The sequence below is a fragment of the Vicugna pacos genome, chromosome 4, assembly GCF_048564905.1.
Source record: "Vicugna pacos chromosome 4, VicPac4, whole genome shotgun sequence".
NCBI lineage: Eukaryota > Metazoa > Chordata > Mammalia > Artiodactyla > Camelidae > Vicugna > Vicugna pacos.
The window spans coordinates 35,536,795-35,554,625 of NC_132990.1; the positions used below are offsets into that span (position 1 = coordinate 35,536,795).

At 45.7% G+C, this 17,831-nt stretch overlaps 1 protein-coding gene across 2 annotated transcripts in view; it reads right to left on the minus strand.

Moving 5' to 3' along the window:
* Positions 1-2,303: 2,303 nt before the first annotated feature.
* The window catches only part of DMRT1 (doublesex and mab-3 related transcription factor 1), a 92,447-nt gene continuing 76,919 nt past the window's right edge, over positions 2,304-17,831 (minus strand). For both annotated transcript variants that reach the window (XM_072959505.1, XM_072959504.1), the window contains exon 5: positions 2,304-3,428. In XM_072959505.1, coding sequence (XP_072815606.1) covers positions 3,274-3,428 — 155 coding nt within the window. In that variant the 3' untranslated portion in view covers positions 2,304-3,273. The remainder of the gene's footprint in view (positions 3,429-17,831) is intronic.

Genomic DNA, 17,831 nt, shown 5'->3' on the forward strand with positions numbered 1-17,831 from the left:
CAAAGCAAACCGCCAAGCGGGGCGGCAGCGTGCGGGGACGCCTCCGCAACCCCAACCCGTGGGGCGGGCAGGACCAAGCCCAGGAGCCAAGGAAAAATCCCCTTCCCTCGACAGGCCGCCCTCTGGGTTTCTTTGCGACGCGAAGCGCGTTCTGTAAAACGCTTTTAATACCACTTGGTGCCAAGCGTCAGGTGCGATGCAACCCACGTGTGCCTGTGAAGCCGGTTCAGCACTGCCGTTCCCGTGAAGCGGGGAGGGGCGCGATTTCTAAGCGTGGCAGCAGTCTAGTTCCCATGACGTGGGAGGGAGGCGGTGGTGCCGGCTCCTGCCCTTGACCGGAATTGCGGTCTCGTGCGTGGGCTTTGGGGAGTCTTCGCTGCAGGTGTATCAGGGATTGTGGCAGCCGGGAGACGAGTGTCTTCAAGCGCGCCCTGGGCCCCCGCAGACGGCCTTTTCAGAGGCCCTAGTTCCTCAGCGGGGCGTCCACTGTACACTAGTGGGGTGAGAGGCAGGGGCACCAGGGTGGGCTCGGGCCTGGGGGCTGCGTCAGCTGGAATTGGGTAAGGGTCGCCCTCACTCCCAGCCCCTGCGGGGAGCCGCAGACAGCCCTGGAGAGAGGCATGAGCTTCTTTTCCCCACAGCCTCAAGTCGTCTGGCGGCAGCTTGCCCAGAACCCGGGAGGGGAAGGCCCTGCGCGCCTGCCTTGGTTTCCCCGCGCAGGAGCAGTGACGCCCGACACGCCCACAGCAGCGCGCACTCACACACTGCGCCGCTGCCGCCCCAGAGCACGCGGCCTCGCTGTTACAGGTTTCCGTTCAAGGGCGCAGAGCTCGGAGAAACTGACCGCCCCTCAAATGTGGGCATTAAAATACGGTTAAAATCCAGTAGCCAAAACTTGATGTGTGCGCTCTACCTTGTGTTCAGAATGTGTTAAGTTCCTTACGCAGTCCGCCTGGGCCAGGCCCTGGGCTTGCCTGGCGCCCTCCTCCCTAACGATCAGTAAGCCCCTGTGAAGGAAACTTGAGCATCGCAGGGCCGCTCCACCCCACCAGGCGCAGGAGGAAGGCCCAGGTCCCTATTTTACGGGGCTATTCGGTGGAGAAGAACCTTCCCGAGACTCCACTTGGACTCGTCGCGGTCTTAGGGCCTGGCCCTCGCGCTGGGAGTGGCCTTTCCGGGGCTGGATCGTTGATCGGCGCTCCCACGCGGCGGCTGCCCAGATTGAGAACCCAACTCAGCGATAGAAGCAGGTGGACCCTCGGGGCGTTGACCAGAGGGGTCTCTCCGAAGGGCTGGCGCTGCCCACGCGATAGTGTGGTTCCCAAAGCTCAAGCGGCAGGAGTTGAGCTCCGGGCGGCAGTTTGCGCACAGCCTTGGAAACCAGAACCTGGTGCCTTGGGGGCACCAGGGGCCCGGAGGGTGCTCAGTCGAGTCAGAGCGTGCTGGCACGCTTATCCGGCCTCCGTCATGGCTTTCCAGAAATGTAGGGGCACTGAAGGGGGCTGTGCTGGGAGAGGGCGCGCGCGCGCGCGCGCGCGCGCGCACACCCCCCCCCCATTTGGGGCATGCCGAGTTTCTCCATCAAAAACACCTGGCAAAATTAGTGTGTTGGGGTCGTTTATGGAATGGTAAGAACTGGAAGACTCCTGGATCCGCAGAAGCCAGGATTATTCAAAGAAATCGAGAGGAGTCTGGGCAGTGGACAGCGAGTGCGCAGGTGAGCAAGGGATCTTCATCTGTAAGAAGCCACCATTAACGCTTTGGAGGTGGTGACTCGACTGCCCAGACCTTCCCTGCGCGCCCTGCAGCCGCCCAGCGTCACCGTCACAATAGCTACAGCTACAGCCGCCCCGAAGGGCACTCGGCTGCAGTAGCAGCAGCCTGACAAGTGTGATAAAATGATCTTCCTTAACTAAACTCGTAAAGCACTGGGCAATAAAACTCAATCTTCTGTAAAATCCAATTAAGTCATTATCTGACTGATTGTATCTTTAATTGAAAACAGAAGTGACAGTAAATTTCTGTGATATATCAGGATCAATCGATACCGCTATACGATTCAGCCCCAAGAAGTGATTTATAATGTCAAACCTATATAGGTAACTCCACATTATTCTCTCTAAAACCACTGGTGGATGAAATTAAGAGTAAGTGCATTTAATAAAAAACAAGATGGTCAGGTTATTGATTACAACAGATGGGGGTGAAATCAAATAGATGTTTTCAAAGCACAGAGCGAAGAAAATACAAGTAATTTCTTTTTTCCTGTTTAATACCTCTCACCAAATATACACACAAGAAAATTCAGTCATCAATAACATTTTTATTTCAGGTACAGCTGCAACTACACAGAACAATGAATTTTTTTTAGACTAGTTTCATTTCAGGATGGCTTCTGTTACATAAGGAAGTACTTTACAAGCAATTTTTTAACAAAATAATGAACTCAGAAATCTGTAGTAACTTTTAAAGAGGTACTTATTTTCAAATCAGATTACAACCTAACGTTACAAAATAATCTAGATTGCATCCATTTTTTTCTTGTAGTAGAATATGTATCGTAAACTCTTATTCTGAAGAAACACACAGGAAATTTCTGCATTACTAGGGTTACTTTAAATTGTACTGCTTTCAAATTACCCTTTACAGAAAAGGCAGCAATTCTCAAAGGCATTACTTTTTCCTTCTGACTATGTTTCAGTCATGTTTTGGATTTGAGGGGATGGGATGGGGGCTTGGCTTTTCCAACAGCAACACAAACATACAGTATTTCTATTTCCTCTAACCTTCTGCAGATTTCAAAAATAATCGCTAACTGTCTGCTCTTCTCACCAGTCAGGTATTTTGGCTAAATTTATATTTTTGCAGTTGTATTAAAATATTAAATTTCAAAAAAAACCTAAGGCACCTAGGATTTCATTTTAAAACTAAAACACCTAATTATGACACATTTAGATTCAAGTGTACTGCTCTGCTTGAGTGAATTATTGTATTTCTTGAAAACTACATGTAAACTAGTGTCATAAAAAATGAGGGGCACAACAACTATCTGAGATTGAACTCCGTGAGCAAAGCACTTAATTGTTGCAGATAGCAGTCACAGATCCTAAACTATTCCAAATGTGTTCTAGCCTCCGGGCTAAGCTCTACGGAGTATAAACCAAATGCATCCTCAACAGTTAAGTTGGCAACGTAAGTCAAAAAGCAAAATGTTAACAACAAACCCTGTGTATGAATGGAACAAGCCTGCGGCTACAAATGAACGCCAAACGCTTACTCGTCGTCCTCGATGACAGGAGTGACCGTGAAGCTGCTGGGCTCCGAGGCGGGCTCGCACTCGAGCACTCCCTTTGTGCTCTCGTTGCTGATAGGAGAGCTGCTGGAGAGGGAAACCAAGCCCGAATCTTGGCTGCTAGGTGGCGAGAATACTGGAAAGTGGAGACAGAGGGAGAAGAGTGAGTTACAAGTGGCTAGTATTTCTGTATTCGGTGTTCAGTTAGGTTCCAACAAAGAAAAAGGTACTCCGCAATTTCTATGTTGAAAGCGTTTTTATAGACACCAATTAAAATCCCCAGAGCTTCTTCAGAATAAAAAAAAAACCACAGCATTATCTATTTAACTTAAGAGGTTAGTTAGGGAGCAGAGTTTCAATTTTATGTTCATTAAAAACAGTCTGCTCCCCCCTCTTTGGGGAAACTATTTCCACCCTTAACTGAGCCCCTCCCCTTTATATAAAGGATGCTAACAGAAGGAGCCTTGTCAAACGACCCATCTGACAAATTACCCCAAGCAAGATCCCACCAAGGTATTTCCACCGTTTGACAGGTAACCCTAGTTTCTCAGCATATAGCAAGTGAAGGTGAGAGCTTATCAACGTCCCTGTTATTTCCTTGGAGAGAGGGAAACTAGCACTTGGAGGGGGTGGTTAGCATACATAACTTGTAAAAGGTAAAAAGCAGTAAATGGGAAGGAAACCTTTTTAAAAACACAGAAAGTAAAAGAAATTAAATTATGTAACACTGAAACAAGTCAGGTAAAGGTTTTAACAGCAAACTCATAAACATAAAACGTCACTGGGAAACCAACATTAAATATGAAGGATGCAAAAGTAATAATATGTTGAACAATTTTTGCAACCTTACAAGCCACAGTAGATACAAAATTTAAGCAAAAGGGTCTCTGACCTTCTTAATCTTAGCCGAGTTTAGATCCACCCCCAGAACTCCCTTCCTGCCTAGTGTGAATGTAATTAAGGGGAAGCTGCAGTGGTAATTTCTCTCCTCATTAACTTCCTGATTGGTTTCAGCCTCAGGATTCTGCCGGGCAGTAGTTTGTCACCAATTCCAAATGGCCAATCGTTAATACTAATGTTTGTGTAACTAACTGCCAGCATCTGCCACGGCTTCTTGTACAACAATAATGGTGAAAGGGTACATTAGTGCTCCTGTGTTAATTCAGCTTGTGTTCATCAATAGGGAAATCTATGATGTAATTAGCAAAATGCACTGGGAGCTGAGTGCTGAAGTCATTTGTAGAGAACTAAATCATAGTAGAAGCTGTACTGGGTCCTGATGTGTTTGCCATCAATACTTATTATGTTTGGAATTTAATAAGGTATATTACCATGCTGAAAAGAGACCTTTTTACAAGAGAACACTATTTACGCTTGTTATGGGTTTGGAAAAGGTTTGCTGCAGCTAGTGGAACAACACAGAAATAAAAGAACAGAGCTGGGATTTAAGCAGCTGATCTTTAACCACTCTACTGGACCAAATTATTCCAGAAAGCCCCTTTCTTCTAACGTGACGTACATACAGACAGACAGATGGAGAGTTTTGGATAGTTACCTCAATATCCAAAAAGGAAAGGAGTGATCTGAAAACTGAGTAAGTTAAAATTTTTGAAAAACAATCTAGGTAGTTTCCTGATAAGCAATTTACTTTTGATATTGATATTATTTGTTCAGTTTTTAGTAACTTAAATAAAAAGCAAGCAAGGTACTAGTTTGTAAGCTTTAAAAAAAAAAAGGAAAAAGCAGTTAAATAGTACTTTATAGATACCCCAAAAAGCATGTGCATGTGTGTATAAATATATAATAGCAACTCCCTTAAACTGGGAACTTATGAAACATGAAACCTTCATTTTATTGCAGTTCTTAAAGGCTGCTTACTAAATTTGAATTGTTATATGGATGTTAATTTCCCCACAAATCCAAGACAATTTATGAATTGTGTTACACGCTCAGGGATGTTGTATACACAGGGGACAGCAGACTTTGCTCAGACATCTTGTTTCTACACACAGATCTGAAGCACCAACTAAGAGCCAACCAGAATCTGTGAGTTAATCTGCCCACCCCCATTCCCACACCTCAAACCAGTGATAGAAGGTCCTCTGAATAGAAGAGATGGGGAAGGGAGGGCACTTTTACTGACTGCTTCTTGTATGCCACTTACTTTAATAATGAGTATTTACATTTAACCCTCAAACCATCGCTGAGAATTATTCTCCCTACTTTACAAGGGGACCCTGTGGAAGCTGCCAAGGGCAGAGCAGCACTGGTCAGCCCCACCTTCTGGCCTGTTCTCACCACTGCAACATCCCACCCTTGGGTGCCACATTTAGTCACTGGCCACGGAACCTTCCTAACTTCTGTGTGTGTTTAAGGAAGCAAAATAACTGACCCTTGTCAGTTTACTGCAGAGGCTATAAAGGGTAACAGGTAAGCGTCCCCCAGACATGTTCTGAGCCCTGAGTTTGCCTTCTGCTTACAGTTAACAGCTGACCTAGGGGTACCCCTCCACTCCTCATTCAGCCCACTTGGGACTGAAAAAGGGAGGGACAGGAATTCTGCAAAAGAAAGGAATTTTGGGATAGCCCTTTTTGCTCTCACTTTCCTTGTGGATATTTTCTTTAAAAGTGTTCCTGTGACCTGGGGCTACAAAAACGTGCACAGTGGGTCACCTACACAGACTAAGGGAGGCTCTGAGCATGCTCAACGCATGACTGCACTCCAGAGAAGATGCAAATAAAGGAACTCAACCTGTTTGGGAAAATACCTGTATTTTTAAAAGCTTTTCTCCATTCAAAATTTAAATCTAGTTCATTTTACTTTCATTTGTTCAAGGCTTAGCATTGTCTTTGAATAATAGGCTGTTGAAGTTAGAGATAGTATCTGTCTGTTTAACTCATTCTGTGTAGCACCTTGTAAAAGTAGTTCCAAGTGCATTAAAGATCTAGTAAGTGTTTATCTTAGTGACTAATGTCCAAAACTTATTTCACTATCATCCTTAAATCCAGTCCCTCGGGTACCCTCTTCCTTCAAATGCAGCTTCATTAAACTTTATTGGGGGAAAGAGTAATAATTGGTCATTTAAAATCATTTTATACCAATTTTTAAAAAGCCAAAATTCTTTTTGCTTGTTGATTCTAATGAGCCCTGCAGAAGGCTAATTTCAACTCAAAAGTTTCCTCTTCATTATTTTGTAAAAATACTAATGCCTAGTGTCCATGGGACTGTGGGGAAAGATACGCTGTTGGTCGCACTGGAAATTGGTTCAATCTTTCTGGACAGCAATCTAGTGACATGGAATAAGAACCGTAAAACTGTTCATACCCCTTGACCTGGTAATTCCACTCTGGGGAATAAACCCAAAGAAAGAAAGAATAATTGGCCGGGAGATGCTCAACACACTACTATTTGCATGAGTGAAGTCTGAGCTCTTTGCTCTGGTGCCGGGGGTAGGGCAGGGATGGGGGCAGCTGCGTTGGGCCTGGGGGGCAGGAAGCTCTCACAGGCAATCAACAATTCAGGATTATGCTACCCTGTAATCATCCATAGGCTCCCAGCATTTATAGACAGGGAAGAAATGACTTCTGGAGAGAAGAGACTAGAGACTGAAAAGTAAGAAAAGGGCAAAAAGGGAGGACGTGCCCATCTGATCTGTTTTCGTGTTACAATGAAAGGAGACTAAACCCTGAGGCTGACCCTTGTTTGAACCAGCAAGCCCAGTATCTGTTTTCTCTCAAGCAGCCTGTTTGTCTACAGAAGCTAAATGGTCTTTCTTTTATTATATTTTAAAACGAACAAAAAAACCTTACACATAATCACTCTTACCAATGTAGGGGGAAAGGATGTCAGTGATGCCATCTAACTACCAATATTCTTTTTGGAAAGCCTTAGAGACTTCCCCTAAAACCCACCTCTCTAAAAACAAAACAAAACAAAAACAATCTAACTGCTAAATCTTTTGACATTGCAAAGACCCCTGACTTTTAACTTGAATGATCTGTTGGAAATCAATGGACCGGAAGGAATAATTCTCTTCCAGCGATGTGAGAAAACAGGATATTCATGCTGGAGAAAAAAAATTTTCTTTTTCTATCTGTTAAGTACTATTAAACTCCCACTAAGAAAGCATTTTAAAAATCAAAATGCAAGTGGCATTCTTCAACTGTTAGCAACTCTTCACCTAGATGCTGACAGGAAAAAAAACAAAAGTGCCGGCCTCTTTAGCTTCCTAGAGTTTGCAGGCCCAGGAGTCTGATGAAAAGCTGATGAATGTCTCAAACAAGGAATTCTTCCGCTTAGTGATAACCATAGTGTTTGGAAATAAAATCATGCCCAATCAATACCACTTAGCAGATATTTAATGTTTCACAATAGAACTCTTTTCCAGAGTGGAACTCTGCCCTTCTCACTAACATTGAAAATAATTAGGATTATCTCAGCTATCCGAGGCTTGGCAGGTTCAGTTTGTACTTTCAAACAGCATTAATTCTTGGCACTCAGAGCAAGGGATAAAAGGTAAAGATATGAATGGAGATCTTTATTCCACCTGATCTATTATGGATTAGCTCATTCTTTTCCAGTTCATGCCTGCACTCTAGTGAAGAGGAAGGCTAAGCTGTAACTGATGTAATTAGAAACCACAAGCTGAGAAGAGAATAGCCCTTTATTAATCTCCCCCATTTACTATACATTTACTAAAAAAATAATAATCTTTGAAACAATTAAGCGTGCTTTTTTCCACCTATGTGTAATTAAAGACCAGTGACAAGAGAGAGGGGCTGTTGAGGATTATGCTTTCCCTGAAAACATTATCTTAATTGTCAGCTCTAAAATCTAACACCAGTTTTGAGAGGCGCCGGCTCTGCACTCTGTGTGTTGTGGAGTGAAGTGGCCAAGCTGTCACACAGGAGAGCTCCTGTCTGTGGAAGGAGGCACATGCCTGGTGCTCCCTCCTGGCTGCAACTACAACACCCTGTGCAACCCCTGGGCAGAGCCATCTTCACAAACGAGGGGGATGGATAACAGAAAGCACAGAGTTTTCCACCCGCAGCACTGCCTCTCTCCCTCTAAAGTTCATGTACAACATGGATACACAATTTACAAGGTAATACTCTAACTTTTTAATTCTCAAAATAAACTGAAGTCTTTCGAGCATCCTTAAGCGGCGCATGGGAGAGCGCGCTGGCCTGGGAGCATGAGGACCTGGGCTCACGGGCTGGCCCTGCTGTCGCTGCAGACCCGCTAGCCCAGTGCTGAGGGCTCTGGCGAGAATCTCAGAGTTCAACTGAGACACGAAGGGAAGGACGCTCTTTTGTCTATAAAGTGGCGAGTGCACAAAAAGGGAAGAGAGAAGAAACTTTTCAGCTTTCCACCTCGCGTGGGACCCAGGCAGAATCATCTCGGGTCCAGACATTCCTTCTCGGCCCCGACTCCCACCCTCCGCCACAGACCCTTCTGCACCCCCACTCCCTGTTTATTTCATAGGAGGGGAGGTCACCAAAACCAGCTCAAGTCTCAAAGCAAGTCTGTGAACAAGCAATGTGTCTGTGACAGCCACCTGACCCTGGCAGGCACTCACACCCTCAAAGTACCTCGTCATCCACACCTCCCAAGACACCTCTTGCCCACCAGCAGCGGGGATGCCCCCTGGCCGCTCTCTCGCCCTCAGTGTGGCCCGAGTTGTGCAGACTCTTCTCCCATGAACTCATTTCTTCCCGCACCCCTCCTGAAGTGGGCAAGTGTGCGCGCAAGGGGTTAACTCACTGTGCCTGACGCAGCTGGCTGGTCTCATCCAGGGAGGCAGCACTGAGTGAAACACACTCCAAACACTCAAAGGTGCTCTAATCCACTGTGTTTTACCCAAAACCTCAAAAGTGTGGCTCTTTCTTCTCTTTGGTGACAACATTCTGAGGTAAGTCCTCACACTGACTGACTCTGCTCGGTTTTCCCCATCAGTGAAATAAGCACAAAGTGGACTCTGAAGAAATCCCCTATGCTACCTGGGTGATGGGATTAGCATCAGACCCCCATCTGTAAAATGAGGCCAACCGCAGGCCATTGTGATAATTACTGAGTACATATTTAGTTTTCTTACTTCCTTTGTCTGCAGAGTCAGTACTTTAAAGTCAGAAGATTCTTGCTTTCGAAGGTGCCAGAATCCAATCAGGATTTAGCACGAGGTCTGTTCCCTCTGGGCCACACATCCATGGGCCTTGAGAGAGCTAGAAACCAGGAATACACATTTACTTCATTTGGGGAACAACATATATTCTTTGTCTGGACGACAGGTCCCTCCTTACATAAACTGCCTTTCTCATTTTTTTGAGAGGAGGGTGAGAAGATGGCTGGTGTCAAATGAAAATCAAGAAGCAGAATGCCTCTGGACATGCTTTATGGTTTAATACAAAAAATAATGTTATTATCCAATGATCAAGCAAGCCCTTCCTTCAGACAGCAGTATCTAAAAGCAGGAAGATCTCTTTTATTTTTGAGCTTAAGTTTGTCCTCAAAAATAAAGTTGAAAACTCTGGGAAGTCCTGGGCACAGGCTTTAATGTCCCGAAAGAAGTAGGGGTTTCATGGTTCTTAATCTACAATTATTAGGTACCTGGAGCCCTGGGGTACCAGAAGCTGACCCTCAGTCAGAAGGCAACAAAGAAGGACTGGGGTGAGGTGTGTGGGTTTTGGAGGAGGACCTTCTCTTATTAACCTAAGACCTTGGACAACTGCCCTACCTTCTCCGTGCCTGTTTCCTCATCTGTAAAATGGGCACAGGGTAAAGCACTTTGGATGGTTCTACATAAAGTGCTGGGGCCCTGTTAACCCTGATGCATCTGAAAAGCCCACATGACAACTGTACACAGCTTTACCACTTAGTCACCCACATATGCGGCCTGCAGCACCTGAGCACTAGATGCCATCTGAACCGAGCCCGACTCCTAGCATCACTTCCCCGCCTTCATCCTCCCCTCTGCTGCCCTCTTCCATGCTCCCGCTGCCCTGCTTAGTCTTTCTTCAGTGCTTGTCATCTCTGGTCCAGCTTCTCATCTCTAGGGAGGCAGACCATCTTCCCACCACATACGTGCACGGATAAGGGCAAGAGGGCTGAGGGGTCCGGCCCTGCCCAGCTCTGCTCATTTCAGAGGGTCTGTTAGGCCGGATTGAGCCCACCTCCCAACAGCAGCCACCTGAGAATCTGTGGAAAGTCCATGAACTCTGCCATCAGACACTGGCACCTCAATAACAACTTTGAGCCTCAATTTCTTTTACTGTAAAAAGGAGGATAATAATGATGTATTTCACAAAGCTGCTTTGAGAATGGCAGTGATGGTATATGACAAAATCATCTGTAGAGGTGAAGACATCTCCCCTGGCCTGAGAGTATGTGCTTCTTCAGGGGAAAAGTGTGACTTAGTCTCCGGACTACATTGCCTAAGACAGGACCAAGAAATTAGCAGAATTTTTATTAAGCACTGGTTGAGAAAGGAAAGAAAAAAAAAAAAAGAATTAGTGGCCAGTTTCAATTTCGATGTTCAGGGAAAGGTAACTTTTACTTTATTCGTCCCTCTTTACACACCAGAGGGCTGAAAGCTAAGATGAATTCCACACTGAAACCCAAGCCTGTTATTTTGTGCTTTTCCCGGGACTTCAGGTGCACATGACATTTCCTGCGGTTGGGCCAACGGGAAGGGACTTGGCTGAGCCGGGCCGGGGCCGGGAGCCAGACAACCACCTCCCGGCAGAAACAGGAAGTCTGCGAGGTGGAACACTGACACCTGCTAAACTGAAACCCAGCTGAGAACATCTACAGCACACGATCTGGTCTGGCAAGGTGCGGCGCAGCCAGCGAGTGCTGAGTTACGACTGCGCCAGGGGGAGAGACCGAGACCGTGCAAATGCATCTTCACAAGACACGCTGCCCCCACGCGGCAGGGCTAACCCGCGCACTGGCAAAGGCAGTGCGAGTCTCAAACCAGCTTTGAGGATTTTAAAGTGCCAGGGTTATATCTCATTCCTTCTGTGTTTACTCCAAAGACTCTGGGCATCGAGGCGAAGAGAAAAGCCGCAAATACACCCTAGGATGTGATCTCAGCTGGGGCTGAGGCCCAAGAGCCTGGCTTCTGGCCCGCAGGACCACTTTCCTTGGGGACTTGGCAATGCAAGGCAGGCCAAGTGCCTGCATGGTGCCAGGACAGTGTGGTCACACGTGCATCTGCATCTGGAAACAGAATTTAAATGTGTGATCATCTCAAGAGCTGAGGCAGACCAGGCAAACAAGAGGCTGTACAAGTTACCTCTGGAACAGATTTCCCATTTGATTCAGGGAAAGCTGTAACATTTGCCATCCCAGAAACTAGGGTGCCTCTGTCCAGCTGTTTTGCAACAAGAGAAATTTTTTAAAGTAGCCTTGCTGAGAGTTTTCTTCACACTGAAAACAACGAACCGCAGATGCTTCAGCCTTAAAGGATAATATATGATGGAAATCTCAACCTTCACGGATGTCTTGTTAAGACAAAGAAAAAGGATTAAAGTGTTGGAGTCGACACCACTGCCAGGAGAGCCGGTCATGAAGAGAATGAACACAGCTGCCTTCTGACCGGGGCCCCAAATGAGCTCAGTTTCCAGCTAATCCACCAGCCTGGGCTCAACCTTTCACTTTGGAATTAGATCATCTCCGATAAAACATGATATTTAACAATGTATGCATGTAATATGTGCAGCTTTAGCTGTATGGGTTTTAGGGTACTCTTTTATTTAAAATTATTCTTTGCAACTAAATGAATATAGAGAAAGTTCATGACCCACTCCTCAAGTAGAATGTGAGTAAAACTCGCAGCTTATAATTTGAAAATAAATACCACGCCTCAAGTGCTATGCTAGTAGCAGGGTAGAAGATTGTGTCTGGTAAATTATTTTATCTTTACTATTAGGAGAGTCTGCCTTCTTCAAAAGGCAATGCAAAACTTCACCAGTATCAGCTGCTTATGCTATGCCAACTTCTCCTTCTCTTTCTTTCTAACTAGCATCACAGGAAATTTAAGATGAGTAATTATTAATATCTTTATCTGGCACAGAAGAAGTAAACAAACACCAAGACACACTTAAATACAACATGTATCAGATGAAATCAACCAGGATAGAAAATTCCAGGCATTTCCAGGCAGGAGAATACATGCCTATTCAGTCACACAAGTTATTCTACCTCCTAAATTCAACACAGCTATCATGGATGGATAAGGTAGTTCAGATTACAGGCTCAAGAATACACTCTTTTGGAACAATTCACGTTAAGGGTAAAGAGAAAAAAAACAGCACAAACTGTTTTTCCTGAAGAGTATTTGCACACTTTGCATAAGACACCCATACTTAATATTTTCATATATGTATTTCTTAAAACATTTTTTTGTTTGTTTAAAATGCCACCTGTTCAGTCAGACCCCAAGAAAAGACTTGAGCCTTTAAAAACCTGTGGGCGATATAAGGCATTCAGGAAATGTGACTGCGCCCTCCCCTCTCCAGGGGTTCACGATATTTTTCAATTGCTTCAGGAGAGAAGACATCGTGTTTTGACAAGTATTTTAGTTTGCTTTCAAGAAAAGATTTTCTTTTTTCCCCCAGCCGCATCCTGTCTGAAGCCAAACTTAACTGGAGTCTTTTTTTAGGGGCTTCTAAGAATAGCCCCTGGTCTCCTGGGTGAGGAGCTTCTGGGCAGGGCCTGCTGGTGCTGGTCAGCCAGGCTCAGCCTGAACCAAATGAAGGAAACCCATGCTGGCAGTTATTGACCAAAGCGTAAGACAATTTTTATTTAAGTCTTCCTCCCACTGGTCCAAAAATTGGTTTTCTTTCAGGATTTAGTTTTCTGTTTAGGAAAATTTTTCTATTGTGGTAAAATACAGATAACAAAAAAGTTATCCCTTTAACCACTTTTAAGTGTAATGGTTCAGTGGTATTAAGTATACTCCCAATGTTGTGCAAACTTCACCAGCCCGCCATCTCCAGGACTTTTTCATCTTCCCAAATTGAAACCCTGTACCTGTTAACAATAAGTCTGTGTTCCGTCTGCCCAGCCCCTGGTAACCACCCTTCTACTTTCTGGCTCTACAAATATAACTACTCCAGCCACCTTATGTAAGTGGCATCACACAGTGGTTGTTTTTGTGGCTGGTTTACTACACTTAGCATAATGTCTTTAAGGTTCACCTATGGTGTAACATGTGGCAGAATTTCTTCCCTTTTTGGGGGCTGAATAATCGCCCACTGTGTGTACCGTCACATTCTGTCTACCCAGTCATTCATCAGTGGACACAGGGGTTGTATCCGCCTTCTGGCTATTGTGAATAGTGCTGCTATGAAAACTGGTGCTCAAATATTTGTTCAGGTCCCTCTTCAATTCTTTTGTGTATGTTCCCAGAAGTAGAGTGGCTGGATCATGTGTTACTTCTATTTTGAAGCTTCTGAGGAGCCACCACACAGTTCTCCACAGTAGGGGCACCATTTCATATTCCCACCAGCAACGCACCAGGGCTCCAATTCTCCACATCTTCAGCCACCCTTCTTATTCTGCTGCTGCCGCTGTTGTGGTTTAAATGATAACTATCCTAATAGTGTGACTTGTGGGATTTTGTTTTCTGACTCTTTTCTAGTAATCCTTTCCTCCATTTCTTCCTACTATTCCCCAACCCTGACCCGCCGCCCTGTCTCTGATTACCACCAAACTTAACTGAAGAGCCGGCCCACTGCCCATCACTCACTGGGTTATGCCTGGCAAGCTGGTGGCTGTTTCATTCCTAGAAAAGCTTCCTCGAGGTCACTCATCACCTGCTGGTCCCCAAAGCCCACGGCCTGTAGTGGTCTTTTCCTCTTCGCCCTGGAGCTCTGACACCTGACATGCCCCCTCCCCTCACCTCCCTCAGTTGCCCTCCAGGCTTTCTCCCCCCACTATTGCTTCTCCTGCCCAAACCCTAACTACTCCAGCTGGTACCCTTAGGTCACACAAGCTTTAAATATCACCTCCTTGCAAATGACTTCACAACTCCTATCTCCTGCCCTGGTTTCTCACTGAGAACTACTTATGTATTTGAAATATCGGCTGAACATCTCCACCTGGATGAGCTCACACACACACACACACACACAAATGCACATGTTTAGAACTGAACCCATCATCTCCTCCTACGATGAACCTGCCGCCCCCTCTCCCTTGGGTCCTGAGCACGCCCACTTCCCCTGCAGCTCAGGGTCTCTCTCAGACCCCCTTCAACCCCCCCACATCTAAGCCGCTGCTGAGTCCTGCTCTCCTGAACTGCACAGAAGCTCCCACGCATCCCCTTTCCACGTCCCTCATCCGCCAGCCATCTGATCACCCTGTCCAGTCTTTACTTCACTCTAATTCCCCCAGGATGGCCACTTAGTTTTTCTTCCAGAAGCATGTGTCTAACAAGATGTTTTCCCTAAACAAACACCTTTGGAGGCTTCTGGAGAAGTCCCAGCTCACTGGCCTGGTGTCTGAGGGGCAACCTGATTCCCCACATCTCCCTGCAGGGAAGCCATGTTCCAGACTCGCTCCTGCTCTCGATCCCCACACTGACCTGGGTTCCCTGCCTCTGACGCCCAGCTCACGCTGGTCCCACTGCCTCCCCAGTCTCCACAGGTCAGCCCGGCTCCAGACCCAGCCTTCCCTGAACCTTCCTGTGGCACTCTCACCCTCCCACCGTCTTCCATCACTGACCTAACAACTGCCCCCCAGCAACAGGCCACGGTCCACTTCAGACGTCGGTGGAGGCCCTCTGGGAGCCGCCAGCTGAAGGCCTCACCCCTGGCCGGCGCTCCGCAAGGGGGGGTGAGGAACGAATGAAGTCAGTCTCACCGGCCAGAGCCGGCCGATCTGTTTCCCAGACCCCAACCAACACAGCCAGAGTACTAAACAAGTGAGCACAGAAGGAACGGGGGTGGGAGGCAGCGCTCATGGCAGGAGAGAAGTGACAGCCGCCAGCCCACATCAAGGAAGGGGCAAGGAAAGCTAAAAAGCGGGTGGGGAACCAGGTGAGCTGGGAGTACAAGAACAGATGTCTGTGGCAATGAACCCGAACCCTCAAGGAAGGTTCAACATCCTGAGGTGAGAAAGAAAAGAATCCATTTTGTAAATGTCCCTGTCATCAAAGGCGGGGAGGCAGAGAACTTTGGCAATTGCTGGAGAAATTATCAGTTATTTGGAAAACTCATTTAATCAGAGCAGATCATTTCTCAATGATGGTGAATTAGTGTGACTTTAAGAACCTATTCTTAAACCCAGTCCTTGGATGAACATAACTTCCCTCTGGACACCCAGAGAAATATCAGGACGGAAGCAGGAAGACTGAAAGGTATATAGACTTTTTTTTTTCTCCAAAGCAAAAGAATCTTATAAAAACTACCACCTTAAAAACTAGGTAATATGGTGCCGTCAGATAGATTTTGAATAGACTGCTTTCATTATTATTGACTGACTGATGATTGACTGACTGAAGATGTGACAACACAAAGCTTGATTCAACAGATGTACATAGAACTCTGGCCCCAACCACAAGCAAATCCACCGCCCTCCCCAAGCACCCCTGAAACATTAGCACAGAATGACCATGTACCAATCTACAAAGCAAGTCTCCACAAATTTCACAGATGTGTATCTTTCAAACCTTTGAAGTCTTGGGAGATTTAAGCCTGTAGTCTATCAGAAGAACAACTAAGGAATAAAACTCTCAACTTTAAAAAATGACAAACAAGAAGAATATAAATTTCACTGACTCTGACTACCCAACAGGCCAGTATTTGGTCACAAGATAATTGATTTCGCCCTCAATGCTACTGTTGAAAGTATTTAAGTGCCAGAGCACTGGCTCCAACCCACACACTCCTCCTCGGTCCCGCATTTCAAGCAGATCAGGTCTTTTCACACTTGGTTCATCTTCAGTGAAGACTGTAATTAAATCTTTAATTTGAAAACAAGAGTGAAAGTCCAGCTCTCACTGCATTATTGGCTGCTCTCGAAGCTTAGAGCAAAGAGCAATCAAATAACAAACGGTGACCTCAGCTCTTTCAAGCTTAAGTAACCTGCTAATTTCAGAAGGTACCAGCTCATCTCAAAAGTGACCAGTTTACATGTGGAAGGCTTTCGGCTTTCCACAGTTATCTGCAAGCTTCCTGGGAATCAGAAACGTTATTTAAATTACGTGAACTGTCAAGTTTATGTGCTGCTAGGCCTTTTGATTACACCATAATTTTTAAAGCATAAATTTCAGAACATGCTTTATTTCACATCCAAGGTGTTGGAAGAGACCTTAGGGAGCCGAGTACTCAGGAGCACGGTGGTTACTGCTGGTCCTCTTTACTTTCTCATCCAGCCCCAGAACTAGCGAACACTCTTTAGAAGCATTAAAGAAGACAGTGTGGTGCTAACTTAATTCATTGAGTATTTACTGAGCATCTGTTCTGGGCCCAGCACTACTGTAGATGAAAGGATTAAGCAGTCTCTGTCCACGTAAGGAAAACACCAAGGACACCTGCAGTAGAGACACCTGGGACCAGAGCCTAGCTGGGTCACATCCTGGGATGTGACTGTGGACAACAGTTTAACACTCTGAATCTCAATCCCGGACATTCATTACTAGGACAATAATGTTAAAAGCCGTTGTAATTTTTAAAAATTATGTTCAGTCGACACTGTTCCTTCCTCTGCTTGTGTGTTTCCGTAATAAGGGAGCAGATAACCAGTAACTGCTTCAAATGTACACCAGGGGCCACCTGAAGCAAAGTCAGATGGAAGGTGAGTTTTTTTCTCAGTCATATCTTTGCCTGATCCTTTGTCCCTCCTTCACCTCCGTGCACTACTTTTCTGTTCTTAGGTATCCGGTGCTCCCTGATCTTCATCCCAGGCCCCCCTCTGCCAAATTACACCTTACAACATCCCCTCTCCCGCTCCAGACACAGTTCTATCCTCTCAGGATACTGCCTGGGGTTCATGATAAAAAAAAAAAAATCCAGTTAAACTAAGCTCTTACTAAGAGGTAAACGTGGGTTTCATGCTCTGACTCTCCTAATGGCATTTTCATTTCAAAGAAGTAGCTTCTAGACATTGCATAGATGTCATGTCTGGGGGCAGGACAAGTTTCTCAAGTGTTGTCGAAACCTCCCAGTATACAGAAGGTACTGCCATGAAGTGGGTGAATCCTAGCATTTCACCTTTACTATGTCAGGTTTCCATAAAGACACACTCTTGCTAAGTGAGGTTCTGGGCCCAGCCTGGTCTGCGTCCCCACCCTAGGATGGAGTTCACAGCCTCTCAAAGCATCTACCGGTAAGAGACTCTCACACTGATAATCAGCTTTCCTTCCACTTGCTTTGCAGGCGCTTAATTAGAATGTCGTCCTGTGGCTAACCAGAAAACGACTGGCATTTAAAGAACTGAGGTTACAAGACAATTATTTTCCGCTAACAGTAAGTCTCCTGTTTTCTAGCGCTTCAGAGAGGTTCCTGAATTGTATGTCTCAGAGCAGAGAATAAAA